The sequence below is a fragment of the Patagioenas fasciata genome, chromosome 13 (genome assembly GCF_037038585.1).
Source record: "Patagioenas fasciata isolate bPatFas1 chromosome 13, bPatFas1.hap1, whole genome shotgun sequence".
NCBI classification, from domain to species: Eukaryota; Metazoa; Chordata; class Aves; order Columbiformes; family Columbidae; genus Patagioenas; species Patagioenas fasciata.
This window is the reverse complement of record NC_092532.1, coordinates 14487560-14506081: the sequence shown is the minus strand read 5'-3', so window position 1 is coordinate 14506081 and position 18522 is coordinate 14487560. Positions and strand designations below refer to the sequence as shown.

The 18522-nt window shown below is 53.3% G+C and overlaps 1 protein-coding gene across 1 annotated transcript in view; it reads right to left on the bottom strand.

Moving 5' to 3' along the window:
* Window positions 1-5429: 5429 nt before the first annotated feature.
* Window positions 5430-18522, bottom strand: part of CFDP1 (craniofacial development protein 1) — a 64095-nt gene continuing 51002 nt past the window's right edge. Inside the window, exons 6-7 of the mRNA XM_065848140.2 lie at window positions 11578-11736; window positions 5430-6194 (exon numbers count right to left, since the gene is read on the bottom strand). Of these exons, the coding sequence (XP_065704212.1) occupies window positions 6104-6194; window positions 11578-11736 (250 nt within the window). The 3' untranslated portion in view covers window positions 5430-6103. The remainder of the gene's footprint in view (window positions 6195-11577; window positions 11737-18522) is intronic.

The window sequence follows — 18522 nt, the reverse complement described above, 5'->3', positions numbered from 1 at the left end:
CGAGCTGCCCAGACACACGCTGCTCACCGAGCGAGTGTAGTCCAGCGCAGCAGCATGCGAAAGCTGGGTGTGTGCAGGCAGCGGGGAGCACAGGGCTGCGTGTGAACATGGACAGAACAGATGGGACATGGGGGTGCCCACTGGCTGTGCAAAGCACACGCATGTGTAGGGGGCACGCGGAGGGTGCCCAGGGTCCCCTGTGCATCACTGGTGAAAGGGGAAACTGAGGCATGGCCAAGGCTAGGAGATATCCAGATGAAGGGGCTGCGGTTGTGCCCACAAACCGCAGCTGTCCCGGCAGGCGCAGGCAGAGGACTGCGGTTTCCTCTTGCTGGTGCCAGTGGTGGCAGTGGTGACAATGCAGGGGCCGAGCCCTCCAGGCATCCTCAGGACAGGCTCCGAGCTCCCTGGCTCTTCTCTCACTGCAGCCGATCCCACATATGCTTCAGAGACCCTGAGCCCAGCAAGAGTCTCTCCTGGGATCCCCGGGGTGTCCCCAAGGTGAACCTGCCACCACAGATCTTCAGGGTGGTCCTGAGGGGCCCGAGCTCCCCACTTTGGTACTTCAAAGCAGCAGAGATTTTATTTTTCCCCCTACCTGTGGCAATACTCAGATTAAAGCATCCCCTGTCAATTCTCGATCCCAGCCATTTTCAGTGCATCAGAGCCAAAATCGCTGCTTGTATCTGCTGAGCACCCGGAGCTGGCAACAGCTCCTGCACCCCCCCTGCTTCCGTCGAGCGCCCGGGGAGCGACAGGCACCAACAGGTCTCCCTTCAGCTTCTCCCACCTCTAAGAAAATGAAATGCCAAAAAGGAGGTGAAAAACGGAGCGTTACGGGGGCCCTGCAGCGCTGGGGATGCTCAGAGCCAGGGCGGTGCAGCTGGAGCATCCTTGTGCTGCTGGCAGTGGGGTGGTGAGGTCTCCACTGTCCCTGCACCGTGGCTCTTCACCGGCTCTGATGGATGCAAGGCTGGGCATTTTGGGATGGATGCTGCTCGGGATGCAGGTTGCCCCAGCAACAGTTGCTATGGAAAACCCTTTGGCAGTGAAATTTCCAGCCACATTCATGTGTCCATCATTGTCTTTGGGAGAGTCCCCCTGTGTCCGGTGAGCCAGGCATGGCCGGCTCCGCACTGCGCAGGCTGCGCCGCGTCCGCGGGGGTGATCTGTGCCAGGCTCGGCTTCTCCCTCTGAGTCATGGCATGGGGAGCTGTTGGAGGACCCCAAATGGGGTGCTGGGGAGACATGGTGGGTATATGTAGGACTGGGGGAGCAGGCTGTGCCATGCAATGCCGTGCCATGCCATCTTAATTGGCTAGTTACTGATTAACAACCCATTGGCCCAGCCATGCCCCAGCCGTTCGTTGGGTGGGATGCATTTCAGTGAATTCATACCAGGGCACAGCTCCAGGACAGCAGGATGTCCTGGGAAAGGGGGTGGCACTGTGACACTTGAGGGCTGGAGCCATGCCCAGTGAGAACCGGTGGCTCTGGATGGGGCCGCCTGCTCCTGCCTGTGGCCCCACCAGGTCTGCGCTTCAGAAAACAGCCTCCCACCTCCTGGAGCAGCAATAGGATTACACGGGACTGAGTCTCCTAGCAATGAATGGAGAAATAAATCCTATAAGGCAGGACAGGATTTATTAGACTTCAATATTCTGGAAATAATGAGGACATTTCTCTTGCCTTGTAATATCATGGGACCCAACAGGATCACAACGAGGATTTATCCCCATGCCTTCCCATGGTGTTGGGTTGGTTTTCATCTGTGGAGAAGCGACTGCTCCTCTTTGCAGAAAGCGGCATGGCAGAGCACTGCCTTCGCCTCCAGAAAAGCCGAGGTGGAGCGTGGGCCCTGGGCTGCCCCAACAGTAGCGGCTCTGTTCGTCTCCCCATTCATTGCCCGGCGAGGGCTGGCACAGACCCTTGCCCCCGGCTGGGCTGTGCCACCGCTGCTGGCTGAACCTCAAACGCCAGCAGCAGCACCCACCACCACACCAGGATGCCTGGGATGGGGACCCTCGCTCTGTTAGTCCCACACTGCTGAAGCCAGAAACCCCACTGCACTGCTGGGTGGGCTGTTGCTGCAAGGAGAAGTAGTGGGAGAGGCTGAAAACAGCAGCTTGGAGAGGAGGATGTGGTGTCCCAGCACCATCACCTCTGGAGCAACAGGTTTTCCCCACCCTGGTTCCCATGGGCAACTGCTGCCACGGCTGTGGGGAAATGCCTCCCAGGGCCAGTGCCGCACTCTGCTCCCTCCTCTCCCTGCCAGCTCCAGCACGGTGTCACTCTTTGCCCCATGGCAGTGCTACCAGCCCTGGATCACATTGTGGTCTTAGTGCAGTCCCCAGGATGCCCCCCTGGGCAGCCACCTCTCAACCTCCTCCCATTCCCACATCCCCAGGACAAAGGGGCTGGTGAGAAAGATGGGGACAGACTTTTTAGCAGGGCCTGTTGCTATAGGACAAGGGGTGATGGTTTTAAAATAAAGGAGGGGACATTCAGGCCAAACATGAGGAAGAAATTTTGTACACTGAGGGTGGTGAAACACTGGCCCAGGTTGCCCAGAGAGGTGGTGGATGCCCCATCCCTGGAGACATCCCAGGCCAGGCTGGACGGGGCTCTGAGCAACCTGAGCTGGTGAAGATGTCCCTGCTCATGGCAGGGGGGGCACTGGGTGAGCTTTGAAGGTCTTTCCAACCCAAACTGTTCTATGATTCTCTGAACCCTGTTGCTGAAGCAGCTTTAAATGCACGACGTTGCCTCTCTATCTGCAATTCTCGCAGCCCCAGAACAGCCTCCCCAGGCCCCAGCGAACAGCTCAATAATGACAAGCCCACGGGCACTGGTTGGATGCAGCCGGGACGTGGCAGAAGCCGCCACTGTCCGGGCACACAGACACAATCGCTGCCTTGTTCAGGGCCCAGCCGCACAAGGGGCCCCTTCAGGCAGCTGGGGAAGGGGGAGCTCCTCAGGGTGAGGTGATGCTCAGGCCATGAGGGACAACTTGAAGGGTCAAAATTATCCCAAGCAAATACCCTTGTGTGGGTTCTGACCCACGGAGGATACATGAGCTTCCTGGAGAAGACAGCTCAAGGTGGAAGTGTTTTAAAAGAGAGACCCACATCTGCTGGGAGCTTTGCTCCTTCCAGAAAGCTTGGGGCTGGTGGGGATGCTGAGGGCTCGTCGGTACCAGGGCCACCCCTCTTCGTGAGAAGGCGGCTGGGCAATGGAAAGAGCAAGCGGACTGGGGTTTAGGCTCTTTTTTTTTCCTTCCTAAGCAGCCAAGCTGTGTTTTCTGGAGACCTGTAAATCACTCCTCGTCTTCAGGAAAGAGAGGCGAGGAATACATGATCCAACCAAGCAAAAACGTGGGACGCTTGGGAGCGCGTGTGGAGGAAGCCAGGAACCAGCCGCGGGCTGGGAGCTCCTCCCGGCCATCCCGCCAAGCCCAGCCCAGTGTGCCGGGCCAGCAGCTGGCACCGCAGCCCCGCTTCGTCCAGCCGGGCCAGGCCGGGCACGCTGCCGCGGGCTGGGGAGCCCAGCAGAGAGGGGAGCCCCGGCTCTCGGCCACCATCGTTAAACTGCACTTTTCCAGCAGGTCAGGTTGCTTCCAAGATTTCAAAACTTTCCACATTTGCTCAGCTGAAGGGAAGGAAAAAAAAACCACAGAGAAGAGAGGTCGGAGTGCTTTTGGAAAGCAGCGCTGGGCTGGCGGGCAGGATCTCTCACACTGGGATCACCGATCTTCCTAATTTACCAGCGTGCCAGTGGAGGCTGCGCTGGCCAGATCCCACCAACACGTTATTAGTGTGTCTGTAAATCCAAAGCCTTTCCCCCAGGCTGTCCGGAGCTGGATGCTGCTGCAGAGCTCTCTCTGAACACAGCCTGGAGCTCTTTAAGGCTTTTAAGAGTAGCACTGGGTTTGGTGCCTCTGACCTTTGGGATCTCCATATTTTCCCCTGCTGCATCTCCATTCAGCTCTTGCTTATAACACAACTCACAGAATTATCTTCTATTTCTAGAGCCCAAGCTGCTGCTGAGCTGCTGGAGCAGAACAAGCCCTTGAATGCAGCTGCATCAGGGGCCCGACACAGCTGGCAGCACCAGCAGCAGCCGGGATGCCCATGTCACAGTGAGGATTTTGGTCAGCAGGTCCCGAGGAGCCAGACGCTGCAGGGACCTGGCCTGTGTGGGCTGACATGATCCTCCCACACTTCCATCCAGCGTGCGAGGACTCAGAAGTGCAGTCAGGAGGTGATACGGGGCAGAGAAGATCCCAAATATTCCCTCCTCTCCTCCTCGGCCCCAGCAGAGCAAAGTGCAGCAAAAGACAAATCATTTCCCCTCCTGCCCGCCCAGCCCTTATTGCAGGTCCAGCCCTCCAGCCCCGCTTGCCTCTTGCTGTCAGGGAGGATCTGCTGCAAACCAAGCCCGGCTTAGGTCCCTGCTGGGAGGGACCCTGCGAGCAGAGCAGGACTCCACTGATAGGAGCCGGGGATGGTTCTGTATCCGCCCAAGCGGGCCAGCAGCCCGGCCACCGAGGCAGCACCCACTGCTCACGAGCCCCGGGAACGAGCTGAAACCTCCCTGCAACGCTGCCTTGCACACGGACTCCAGTTGTTTTTGCAACCAAAACCAAAGCAGCAACTGGCTTGGAAGTGTTTGGAGATGAAAACGTGTCACCACCCCTGTTGTTTTGTTTCTGTCCAATTTCAGGCTCGTTTAAGCAGGTCCGTAGCAGTGGATTCTGTACATAACAGGGTGCCAAAGGCTGTGGCTCCCCCCCAGCATATGGTGTTTTGTTCTCATCTATCCTGCAGCGCGGCCACAGAGCAAGGGCTGACTCAGCAGCTGACACGTGAGCCCAAAGCTGAGACCACGCTTGGAGCTGCAGACAAGGGCCAGCAGCAGCATCGCTCGCAGAAGGACGGGGCATGTGCCGCTTTCCCCCCAGCACAGGCTGCCCCACAAAGCGGGCTTGGAGAAACCTGTGGGGAAAGGCCAGGGAGCTCCTCTGCTGCATGGGCCAAACCTCAGGAGGTTTGAACCTGACCAGAGCACAGGGGGTGGCTGAGGTGACCATGTATCACTGGCCACTTGCCTCATGCTCAGGCAGCTTCACTTGCTGAATATCCCTGCATGGTCAGGCCTTGGGTGGGTTTCCTTACTCCTGCAGCACAGCTACAGCAGGACATTGTCTCCATCATCCCCCAGTTCCAGATTTAATCCCACCGCCAGCCCCTGTAGTGCAGCAGGGAAACAATCCCAGCACTTGCTCTGACCCTCAAGCTGCTGTCAAGGCAGACACCAGCCACCTCTGAGCAGGGGTTTCATGATCACAGTCAGACACTCATTACTGTACGTGACCCTTAATTTCTTTGTCCTTTGCTTCCCACACAAACCACGCTGCCAGCAGGCAAGAGTGTTGGGATGGAATACTTTATTCACATAAACGCTCGGATCCTGGCCCGTCCTGCCTGCTGCAGCTGCTCCCATCTTCTTGACAGTGTGAACAAGGAAGGATTTCTTCATCGCCTTGCTTGCTCCCCCACCCCCAGCATCACCAGACCCCACAAACAAGTACAGACAGTTCGGCTTTGTCTGTGCAGGAGCGCAGCACAGAGGGACAGGGAGCACTGCGGGGCTGGCAGAGTGGGGAGAAGGGCTCCAGCCCCAAATCCCACAGCCTGTGCACGCACAGCAGCCATGGAACCTTTCTGCAGCTTTTCTCTCAATCAAATAACCCAGGCTCCAGCACCCTCCCAGCCTTTGGGGCTCCTCCTGCCGCCAGATGCACCCAGGGTTGGCAAAGGATGGGTGCCACCATCTCTTCTCCTTGGAAAGCTGCCTGCCAGGATCATGCTGGTTTCTTCTGTCACCTTCTGGACCATTTAACCCTCAAAGTGCCCCCTGCCCACTGACAAATACCCTCCCCAAACTATTACAGTAAAAGGAAAAACCTGCATGATAAGGCATACAGGCTGAGTCTCGGGTAGAGAACGGTTTTGGTGCCCGGTGGTCTGGCGGTGGCTGGCAGCCCCCAGCCAGTGCTTGGGCACAGAAAGGAGCAGGATCCCCCGCCGGCATCCCTGGCATGTCAGGGCTTCATCCTGCTCAGTCTGAGGTCGCGTTCGATTTCGAACTGCCTGTGATCCACGCGCTCCAGGAATGCTTTCCTCTCGATGTACCTGCAGGGAGGCAGAGGCACAGGCTGTAAGTGGTGTTTGCAGCAACCAGTGTTGTGCCCAGCCCGGGGCAAAGCCCACCCAAAGGGACAAGCAGGGAGGGAAGGCATCCTCTGCTTCCCTCCCTCTCTCTCCATGAGCTGATCACTGCACTGAGCATTTCCCACAGACACCAAAACTGCTCCACAGACTGCTGGGTGTCTCTGGGGGACTTGCAGAGGTCTGGGGTGAAGGGTTCACGTAGGCTGGAGCCATGGGCTGACTGCTTCTGGTTCCAGCTCCTCTCATACAGCTGAGAAGTGACCTTCACGAACAACGTGAAGGAGCTCAGGGCAGGTCCTCGGCAGGAGAGGCAGCTCTGAGGTTGCTCCCTGGCTGCCCAGGTGACCCTGCCCACACACCCCCCAACAAAGCATCTCCCAAACCCAACCACAGCAGCACAGCCCACCATACAAACGGGTAACTGGCACAGGAAGCATTAGGGATGCAAAGAGCTTCACTCAACAAGTCTGCAGCAGCTCAGGGATCCAGGCCAGGGGTTTCCCAGCCACAGACCAGCTCCCAACCACCAACAACTATTTACTTCTGCCTCTCAGCACCTGAGTGCTGCAAGGAAGGCAGGCATGCCTGCGCCTGGAAAAGCACCTTGCCGCTCATTAACGGCATGCAGCTGAATTTTAATGTACTTTGCTGCAAACCCTTGCCATAGATAGCCTGGGGCTGTGCTACTAATTAACCTACAGAGGGAGTGAAATTGCAATTCAAAACAGGAGCTGTAATTGAATCATCACAATTGTTTTGCATTTGTTCCAGGGTGGCAAACACTCGGCTGTCATGACAAGGTCATTACGCTCGGGCACCGTCGCAATATGCACGAGCCACTGTGTTCGGTTTCTGTTGGTCGCTGCTTTTCCTGCACTGCAGCTGGTGCCTGCGAAGCAGGGACACCCGCTGCTCGGAAGCAAGACCGGAGGCTGCAGCAGCCAGAGGAGAGATGAGCATTGCAGGCTCTGCGGGTTTTGCAGGCTCCGGGGCGGCTGGCAGCGTGCACAAAGGTGCCCAAGACCCAACTCCGTGGGAAGGCTGAAGCTGCCTCCCACCATCAGCAATGGTCCCCCTAGGGCAGGGGGGCTGCTCTGCCTTTGATGACAAGGTCTGCAGCCATCAAACTGGCGCTGAATAATGCTCCCAGCACCAGGGTGCCTTTGCCCTTGCTGCAAGGGACAGCCCTGACACTCCTGCCTACCCAGGCATTGGAAACGAATTAATCCGAATTCATTTCAGCGAGTGAATCCCCCCCAGCTCTGTCCCTGAGCGGATAACAGCCCATTCCCATCGCAGCCCGAGCCTGTCTCGCGCTGACACAACGGGGTCAGCTTATCTCCACTGGCTGCGAGGGGCAGGGGCCCGGCGTAATGCAGACGATGTGCTGGCTGCGAGGGGGGATTTTTTCAGCCCTCTGCCCATGGCTGTCAGAGGGGGGCTGTGCACTGAGCCCCCCTCCCCATGCCGGCTCAGGAAAGGCGGGCAGGGGAGTGTCGTTTCCCTTCGTTCCTGCGAGCAAGCTCCTGTGACCAGGCTCAGAGAGGCCAGGAAGGAAGCTGCGGGGTCACGTTGTACGTTACAGTCTGTCATACTGCTGGGCGTGGGGTTTTCCTCCCCCTGTGCTGCTAAACACCAACCGCAACCACAGCTGGGAAGGCAAGGGACGGGGGTTAACACTGGTAACCTGGGAACACCCCAACTGCATGGGCAGCAGCAGCCCAAGCTACTGAATTTGAAGCTCCTTCGGCCCCTTCCTCCTTCTCTGTGGCGGCTGTGCCTCTCTGGCAGGCAGGGACTGGCTCCTGGGGATCGATACGGATCATGAGCCAGGAATGCGGTCTCACCACCGCAGCCAGAGGCTCTGCATGGAACAGGAACTGTGACGTTACCCCATGGCATTGTCCTTGGCTGGCCCCGGAAAAGCGCCGCAGGGGCCAGTGCAGACCCCACAAGGCACTACCTGTGCACACTCCGGGGTTTATAGGGCCCACAGCCCAGAAACAAGCCTGGCCGGATTGTATGGATGCACATGGAGGCTGGAGGTGCTGATGGACACAAGCAGGGAAGCAGCGGGTCTGCAGGGTCAGCACAACCCCCCCTGCGCCCCAAAACCTGTGCTTGAGCCCCATCTCTGGTTCCCAGCCCGGCTCTGCAGAGCCGGCAGCAAAGTGCTGCCAAATGTCATTGCAAAGTGCATGAGCGCAGCACAAACACCTGTCCTGTGCTTGTCTAAATAACCTTTGCTACCTGAATCAATACCTTCCTGTAAATTACCAGCCTGCGTGGAAACGGGGCAGCTGTTATCCAAGGCAGAGGAAGGGAAATTTGTTGGGAGAAGAGGCTGTTTCTGCTAACAAGGGCAGCTGCAAACTGCCCAGGGGAGGGTTTCATCAGCACTGCCTGTCCCCTGCCAGTCACCATCAGTCACCCTGCACCCAGAGCGGGGCTGCTCCCCCACTGGGTCTGCCCTACAAAGGTGGCCCAATTAAGAGGCTGCTACACATTTCCATTTATAAAGCACACCAGAGGGAACAACAGCAAAGGGCAGAGCTGCCTCTGCTCCGTACTTCAGTTCCTCCTGTCAAATCCAGGACAGGCCCTCAGGATCTGACGCGACCAGGCTGCACAAGCCCAGATCCTGCTGCTGGGAAAACACAAATCGCCGTCTGGGGATGGTGACACATGGGGAAGAAAATCAGAGGTGAGGGCAGACACAGCCACAGGGCATCCCGGTGCCAGGCTGCAGTGGGCTGATCACCAGCATCAGCAGCAGCAGGAGGATGCTGTGCCCCAATACTCAGTCAGCCACCAAGCACAAGTTGCTGCTGGAGAAGGGTTGGGGAGGTCCAAGGCACGAGGAACTCTCAGCTGTGAACACTGACTTGTGCAAGGTTATCACAAACAAAAAAAGAGAAATTCAGCCTGCCTTCCCTTCCGAGCAAAAAGAAATGCCTCCTGCCTTCTTCAAGACATGCAGGGATGGTCTCCGTGGGGCACGGGCAGGTGTGGGGCAGACGCTTCCAGGAGTGGGTTGTGGCTTTCCTCATCAGGCGTTTATAATTACAAAGCAGGACAGGCGGGGATCAGAGGTTTCTAACGCATGTTGGCACCAGGAATAAAGGCAGTGCCCCGCTCCCTGCTGCCCGGGTTGAAGTGTTAACAACCGCTCATTATGGTTTTTATGGAGAGGTGTAAATGATTGCCCACTGAAGGGTGAGCAGAGTCTGCATTATTAAAGGAGCAGAGCTGGCCTGCAAGCAGAAATTCAGTGCGCTGCGCATCCATCAGTGCTCTTCCTTTCACCCTTCCTTTACGTGTGAAGCACTGGAACAGGCTGCCCAGGGCAGTGGTGGAGTCACCATTCCTGGAGGGGTTTAAAAGACATGGAGATGAGGTTCTTAGGGACATGGTTTAGTGCTTGAGTTACATTATAGTTGGACTTGATGATCTTGAGGGTCTTTTCCAACCAAAATGATTGTATGATTCTATGGATGTAATTCCCAGTGAGCAGATACTCGGCTGATCCCCTCACATTACATGCCTGACTAGCATAAACAGATTTGTATGGAGTGTCTAAAGATATCACGGTATCACATTCCTCATTTGGTTTAATGAAAAAAACCACTTGCCAGTAGACCAGCAGATTTTCTAGCCTGGGATGTGACAGGCAGCAAAACCCAAAGCCGTCCAGGCTTAGAGATGTGCTCTTAAAATTGCTGCTCTCCTTTCCTCATCTTTTCCATGTGCTGATCCCTTCTTCAGCCTTCAAGGACCATTACGTTAGCATCTCTGGAAAGGTCTGCCAGGCATGAAGAGCGAGCTGTCCTGCTTGTACAGGGTGAGAAACAGCACTGACCAAGAGAGGTCGACATACTGGGTTTGAACAAATAAGAGTCCAGCTGAGAGCGATGGACCCTGATTAAGGCTGATTCCACCAACTGTGGAAAGAAACAGTGTGTCCCAGCAATCGCCAGGAGATGGTCCAGCTTTCAATGGTGGTATTACCACCATCAGCCCAGTCTGGAGAGGCGAAGGCCCAAAGCCATTATCACACATGGCAGCCACTCAGGACATCTGCATGAGGCACATTCTCAATCCACATCTCATCAGGACAAACCAGCCAGGTGCCACAGACAGAAAGAGGACCCTTCCCTGGACGTGGGTTCTCCCAAAGCAGCCTGCAGCTCCTGATGGAGCTTTATGGGAGAAGCTGACCCTCCTCTTCCTCCTCTGCCTGGAACACAGCCTGGCTCTGCCTTGGCTCTGTTTTTCAATGGAGACCCTTGCGTACGGGGCTCTGACCGTGACATTCACTGTGCCACAGACAGCACTGGCGATGAGCTGGTGCATGTGTGCTCTGTCACACCTGTACATGACATAAATCGGTCACCTCCTTGGATTTCAGAGAACTCGTAGGAACATCTGCCCCCTCCAGCACTCCTACAGTGTCCAGAAACAGATTAGGGCAGATCTGATGGAGAAGGGGTGTTGTGGAAGGGTGCAAGAGTAAACTGGAAAACACCAACAGTTATAAAAGACCTATTTGAAATACAAAATCCAATCTGCTGGAATGCAGAAGCTCTGAATTTTTCCTGTAGAGTCAAAGAACAGCTTACAATAAAAATACATTTTATGAGCTGTCCAGTAAGCCGGTTATGTTTTTCCAGAGCTTAGCAAAGCACTTGTAGTGGAAACACCGCTTCTGATCTTATTATCCTTTCCTGCAGTGTATGTTATTAACTTTCTGTTTTATTTACAGCATTGCCATTTATTTTTACGATATCTCCATTAACTTCATTGGAGTGAACATTGCTTGATGCACGCAATCAATGCCCAGTGCTGCCATAATCTTTAATGCACCTTGCCAGCTGTTCTAGGTTTGCATACATCTTTACACAGGAGGAGGGAAGACGGATGCAGCTGGAAAGTGTCATTTGAAGAACAGAACAAAAAACAGACCTCTCAATAAGAGACCTTTTTCTTTTTTTTTAGGAGAAAAAAAAAGAAAACAGGGCAATGGCAATTGTGCTTCCTCATGGGAGTGCTGCGTTAGACCAGTTCCCGCTGCATCTGTGTCACTAGCAGGAGAAAAGATAAAGCACAGCCAGACTCGACTTCAGCCTGACTTGAAGAACTCACAAGTTTGTTAGCAGGGAGTGATAGGTGCTTGCAGGCTTACCTGTCTCCTTGTGATACCTAGAGCAGCTACTGGCTTTAGGTCTCCCTAGAACAAACCCTTAAGAAATCCCGTGGGTTTGCTGAACTCTCTAGCAAGTGAGAGGTTCCTACATATATAGGAAGTGGTGGGAAATGCTGGACTACCAGGCAAAGGCCCTCTTACCCGTCTTTCCCTCGGTTATGGATCGCCAGCTCCTCCACAATCCCCTCTTCCTCCTTGAAGTTCTCCCAGTCCAGTTTAGATTTCTCCAGTGTGCTCATCTTCTGCTTTTTGGCACCGATCTTCCCCAGGAGGCTGCTCATACCGCTCGGCCTCTTCAGCCTGATGGAGAAAAGGGAGCAAACGTTATTTAAATGCAGGAAGACAGCACCGGTCAGCAATTAAAAACAGAGCTGAGATAAGTCACACGTGAGAGTGGTGGCCTTGATAGTGGTGAGCCACCGAGCAGATGGCCACCAAGTTCAGGCAGCCTGCAGGCAGCAAGGTCACGCTGCCTGCGGATCCCGCTCCGCCGCCGTTCCCCAGGAAGCAGCAGAGCTCATTACACACATATCTCAAGTGCTCGCTTTTTGTGAAAGGGCTTTTTCATTTATCTTCTGAAGAGAACAGAAAGCTTTCAGGCCAAGAGAGATCATTAAATCATCTAGTTTGACCTCTTGTATACACCAGGCCAAGCCATTCCACTGATCACCTCCATGCTAAGCCGGTTCTTTGTCTTCAGTTTAAAGTGTTGTTTTCTGGAAGGGATCCAGCCTCAGTGCGTCACCAGTGCTGACAACACATCCAGGAATTAACCATTTCGTTGGTATCAACATGCCCGTTTTCAACTTGATTTCATCTAGCTTTATGTTCTGGTTGCCGCTGCTTATTCTAAACCTAAGAGTACTTTGGTGCCCAGGCAGGTCTCATTAGTAACATACAACATAACGAACTTAGATCTGATTTTTTTTTTTTTAATAAAGAGATGCAGCTCTTTATGACTCTCGGTGAAACACATTTTGTCCCAGCCCACACATCGTTTCTAAGGTCTTGTCCCCCTGCTTACATTTCAAGTCTTTGAAGATGGGGGCACCAGAACTGCATTTAACCCTCACACTTCTGATTGCGAATTTGTTTCTTCCCAAGGATTGCCTAAATCCTGCTAGTGACACCATCACGCGACACGTTGAGTCCCAGTGTGTGTGCACCGCGATCCCGCGCCAGCTCCCAGGTCCCTGTTCAGCAGGAAAACCACCTTGGCCTTTCATCTCCTTGTTCTTAGAAAACCAAAATCCCACCCGCGCGGTTAGAAAACCAAAATCCCATCCGCGCGGTGGGGCCCCTGAATCTTCCCTTTATGCTGGGAAATGCACACAGAGGGACTCGGGTCAGCCAGGTTGCCCTCCCAGAAAGACAATTCTCAGGGCTAAGAACCCGTAAAACAAACTCATATTAACCCCTTCTTAACCTCCCCCAGGAGAGGGGGGCAAACAGCATCCCATTGAACTCGGTGTTTACACACATTCCAGAGATAACTTCAGGTCTGCAGGGCTCTTGCCTCTGCAAGAAGCTGGAGAGGAAATGATTCTCGTTCCTGAGAGATGGAGGAATTTGGGTTGGGGGGGCCCAAGGAGGGCAGCCAGGTGAGCAGGGCAGGCTGCTCTTCATCGCTTCTCTGCAAGCAGGTCCTGCCCAGGGGTAGCTGTTCTTGGGAACCCATCCAAAGTTGTCCTTATCGGATCATTAGCATGGTTTGTGCTTCCATAATTTGCAAGCCTCTAAAGGAAAATAATTCTGCAGTTTATATGGGATTAAAGCAAAGAAAATGAGATCTTTGTAAGCCTTAGCCAGAAGATTCTCAATGCAACAATGGCTGGCCATGGTCACTTGGGCTTGCAGCTTCCTGACTTAGATATATTTGGGCTACAAATCCTGGATTAAGGGCATCTTGGCAGGCTCCATAGCTGCAGGACAAAGCTGCCTGCCCCTCGTCATAGTGCCCAGCCAGAGGAGCTGAAATATCCTTGGACCTGGCCCTCTCATTTTGTTCAGTCCCTGCCCACTGCCGGAGAACGTGCCAGCAGCCCACACTTCTCACTCTGCAGGAACACAGGGCAAGCTGGATGCTCTTTTATTCACCTTTATCCCTGAACGTCTCATCAAGACGTCTACAGCCCTTACATCACGACCATGCAACAAAACCTTGATCCTCGCTCAGCCTCCAATTCTCCCTTATTTTTCCAAGACAGGATGGCTCCAAGTATCCTTATCTGCAGGTAGCAGCAAAGTGGTGCAAGGGGGTAAAATGTGCAAAGATGTTCTCAGCACAAGATAAAACCAGAGAGATTGTTTCCCACATCTGGCTATCCAGGGCTACATGTGAGCCTTGCACAACCACCAAACCCAGTATCAGATGCATGTTCAAGTTGCAAGGGGGAGAAAGAGAGGAGATAGGGACAAGTAAGAAGACAAAACCAAACACAATATTGGGCAAGCAGCCCCTGTGGCAGTCCCTGCTGAGCGGTCACCTGGAAGGCAGAGCCTGGTGCTCGTGCATGGCAGCTCCATACCCTGCACTGGGAGGCCTTGGGTTTCAGCAAGGGGCTTAAAGATGCTCTGAGACAGACCTAGGGAAGGGCTATGGCTGATCCAGCTGGCAACGCTCCTCTCCCCCTCAGCCTGGCAAGCAGAAGGTGTTTAAATTAACACAAGGTATTCAATAACAGATTTCTCTGAACACATTTAACTTCCCAGACTCACTTGTGCTTACGGTTCTGCCTACCTTTGAAGTGGGAGAAGCAGGGATGCAGAAATGGAGGGTGTTGTCTCTTGTCCCTATGTGGCTTCTAAATGTTTTTTGAGGCAAAGAACCCTGGTGCAGTAAGAGCCATTTCAGCTGTCCAAGGGCATTCACAGCTCACCGGCATCCCTGGACCAACAACCACTGCACTAGAGAGAAACCCAACTCTCCAAAAGACACAGCACGCACCTCAAAAACCCACTTGAAGCTATTTCAGCATCTCTCTCGGGTGTTAGAGGTGTGCCTGCCCCACAGAGCGACACGCAGGCTCGGAGGCAGGCTGGCACATGCCGGGACTGGCGGCTTTTTGGCTGAACCTGGTGCTGTCAGCTGCCGGCGGGGAAGAGTTGAGCTGGGACAGGGGCCAACGGGCTCGGCTGGGCTGTGACACATGTCCCTGCACGAAACACAGACTGGGACATGCTGACAGGTAACTGCCGTCCCCAAACCACTGGGGAGGGTACCCATGAGCAAAGGGAACCAAAGGCAAGGTGGTTCGTGGCCAGAGGTAGGAGAGGTGGTGTTGGCTTCACAGCAGGGAGCAGGGGCTGCAGGCTAAGCGAAGGTTGGTTATCAAGCATTTTTTCTCCCATGGGAATTCCTGGCATAAATACATCCATAAATACACCTCTACATGCACACATCCATATGTAACAGTGCTCTAGGCCTCTGTATCTCCTCTTGGCCATGGATCTCAGAAATATCCCTTAAAAGTTACAACTCACCCCACGTTTGAAGCTACAGAGTCTAGGTTATGAACATGGACCTCCAGCAAGGGCTTCCAGATAGCCACTAGAACGCCTAGAAGTCCCTTCAAGGCAATGGAACATAACAAAATGGTGCAGGCTATGTCGCACCCTTGTGTTGATGACTACTCCCAAAATCCTGCTAATACCTGGTGTCAGCCCATGCTGGAGGTGGGCCCTGGGCTGGATGATCTGGTTCTGCTCCTGCCTGGACTAAGCTGCTGCAGCAGGACCAGCGTGGGCCAGGCAGTGAGGTGGAGCTGGCCACGGGCTGAGGGACGTGTTTGAGTCTGCTGCCGAGCCTTTCATCACCCTGAACAAATCAAACAGCAAACCTGGGGGTGGGAATTCCTATGCTTGTGCCAAAATGAAGTAAATGAGAGACATTAAAGTCCAATTAAAAACTTGCTTGGCCTTAAACGCCTCATCTGTTTAAAAAAAGCAAGTAAAGGGGCCTGATTAATTGCATTCAGTGCCAACAAGAGGAATTATTACCCTTTTTGTACTCGTTAAGGGTATCTGCTGTGGCATCTTTAATCACTAAGGCATTTAAAAGAGAGAAAGTAATTTGCTAAGACATAATGGATCCTGGGGATGAGAATCAGGACAATCACATATTTAGGACACAAAAGACACGTTCTTTTCACAATTAGAAAGCGGGGCCCAAATCAGCCCCTGAACCAGCAAATAACTGTGCTGGCAAGCTCTGTCTTGGCAGGGGGGGATTCCCCTGGATCCATCTGGTGTCTTCAGGACAAGGACCTTGGTTGTCACTGTCACACACACGGACAAACAGCCAGATAAGGGCTCCATTGCTGTCCCACCATAGGCAAACATGTTCTGTGCTCCTGTCCTCAACAACGAGGTTTCCTCCCATCTCAGTGCGAGCCTGCAGCCCCACCAGCACCTTGGAGAATTGCTGTTCTACCAGCAACGAAGTGGCACCGCCACACGTAATCCATGCTGCCTTGTCACATGAAAGTCGGCAGCATCTGGGAAACGCATGCCTGCCTCCAAAGAGGCAAACTTCATCAGAAGCTTTAGAATATGATCTTCAAGCAATAGGAGAACAGGGCTACGAAGGACTCATAGTGCATCCTGAAAGGCAAAGCAAGGTGGGTTCCGAGATGGTGGGTTCCAAGGTGGGTCTTCCAAAGGCCTCCTGACACCAACCCCACACTCACTAGAGGGTTTCAGTACTTCATCGACCTTTCACTTATATAAGTTTTCCCCAATGACTAAATTTCCTTGCTCAGCTTATGACTTATCTTCTTCCTAGTAGCTACTAAGAACAGATTATTCCCTCACTTTTCGCAGCAGCCTTTTATGTCTTTGAAAGCTTTTTGTATCCACCTCCCCCCTGACTCAGCTTGTTCTTTCCTAGACTAAACAACCCTGGGTCCTCTCAAGCTTTTCTCATTCCTCATGGTTTCCAGCCCTCTGACCACTCTCACCGCTTTCTCTGGACTCTTCGCTACTGGCCCACATCTTCCTCAAAACGAAGCATCCAAAATGGAAAAGAAAAGGCTCCATCCATAGCTTTACCGGTCCCGAGAGCAGGAGGAATACTTCAGATGCCTTGCAAAGCACGCAACTCCTTATACAGCCTCCTATGACGTGTGCCTTTTTCACAACCGTGTGACAGCACTGACTCATATAGAGCCTGTGATTCACTGATATTTCTGTTTGCTCTGCTGCTGCCAAGCCATTTATTTCCTTCTCAACCCATGCAGATGATTACTGCTACCCCAAGACAGAGCTTTGTGCTGGTCCTTCTGTGCCGTTCCTCCTGTTTGCTCTCATGTTTCCCTCACCACAGAAGATCTCGGATGTCTTTGCAAATCAGCCTCTCTGCCTCACAACACCCATGCTGCAGCTGTTGAAGAGTAACACAGGGGAAAGTACCCCCCGTCTTTGTGAAATACCAGCGGAGACAATTTAGCAGCTGAACCTGAACCAGTTGGCCAAACAAGATCAAGCACTTGGCCAGAAGCAGGCAGGGACCAGCAGGGTCAGCCTGCAGGAGAGGCCGTGACAGTTTGTGTTGTCCGACCCTGACGACTGAAGGGTGCCCAAAGGACACCCACCCGCGTGTGGATCAAGGAGCCAGCAGCGTCCCCAATTCCAGCCTCACCTCCGCCCCTGGGGATCACAAACCCTCTGCTGCTGTGTTTCTGCTGGCTCTGTGGGAGCTTGCAGACCGCAAACCCTGCGCTGCTTCTCCATACGCCTTCTATCATCCTCCTTGTGTGGGTAACAGCGGCTTCTGTAGCAAGAAGGTCCTACTTCTGTTTCCTATCAACACTTCTAAGAAGGGCTCACTTTGTCAGAAGCAAACACTGAACACAAAGTAGGATGTTACTAATGCTCAGCTAACACCCTAACACTCTTCCATCTCCCTTCTTCTCACGTCACATTTTTGGGAGATAATGTGAGCAAATGCACTTAGAGGACAGTCAATGATGTACACAAATCATGAGTGAGATGTTTGTTTCTCCTCCTTGATGAAATCCAGCCCCGACCCCTGTTGAACAGAGTGGCTAATAAAACCTGTTTTGTCAATGAGGATCTTGTGACAAGACTAGGACCAAGGAGGACATTTTTTTAGATGATGCTGTTTCTTCCAAGGCATCCGCACACCCTGCAGCTACATGGTGGGGAGACAAGACAATAGAGCAGGGCATCTTCTCTGACCTTATCACAAGCTTTTGCATGTCCCAGAGCAGAGATGATTTGGTGCTCAGCACTCTGTCAACATCCAGCATACATTCAAAACATCTCATGACCCTCCTAGAGGCACTGCAGAGCAACCTTTCTTTACATAGAAATAAACCTGGACTCACAGACATGACATGATTTCACCAACAGAAATCTTCCAAGGCCAGAAAAGAACCCGTATCTCCTGCCCCAGGCTTTGTACACAGGTTATCAAATAAACCACCATCACCATTTACCATGAAAAAAAGGCAGGTTACACCTACAACCTAAAAATCCACTCTCAAGGAAGGTTCAGAACCAGGATGGATAGCTTCTGTTGTGCATTAGATGATGAGACCCTTGCAATGGCCGTGGGCACTTACACTGTCTGGGACAAGAGGACAAGAAGGACATATCTACTCGCAGGTTTCGCAGCACAGCTGAATGGCTTTGCAAATCTTCAGGCAGAAGAACCCAACTCAAACATAAGCTCTAACACAAACTGCTTCCCTGCTGGCTCCCTGCAACTCAGAGCAGCACATCAGATCCCACATTGGAATAAGATGCTGATGAGTAAATGCTACCAAGTGCAGAGAGGTGACATCTCAGGCTGCACAGCCCTGAAAGTACCGTGTTCACCATCAAAAATGATCCAAGGCTGGAACAGCTCTGCTTGGGAGGATAGGCTGAGAGAGCTAGGGTTGTTCAGCCTGGAGAAGAGAAGGCTCCATGGAGACCTTACGGTGGCCTTTCCATGCTTAAAAGGGGCTGATAAGAAAGATGAGGACAGACTTTTTAGCAGGGCCTGTTGGGATAAGACAAGGGGTGATGATCTTCAACTAAAGAAGGGGAGATTCAGGCTGGACATGAGGAAGAAATTTTTTT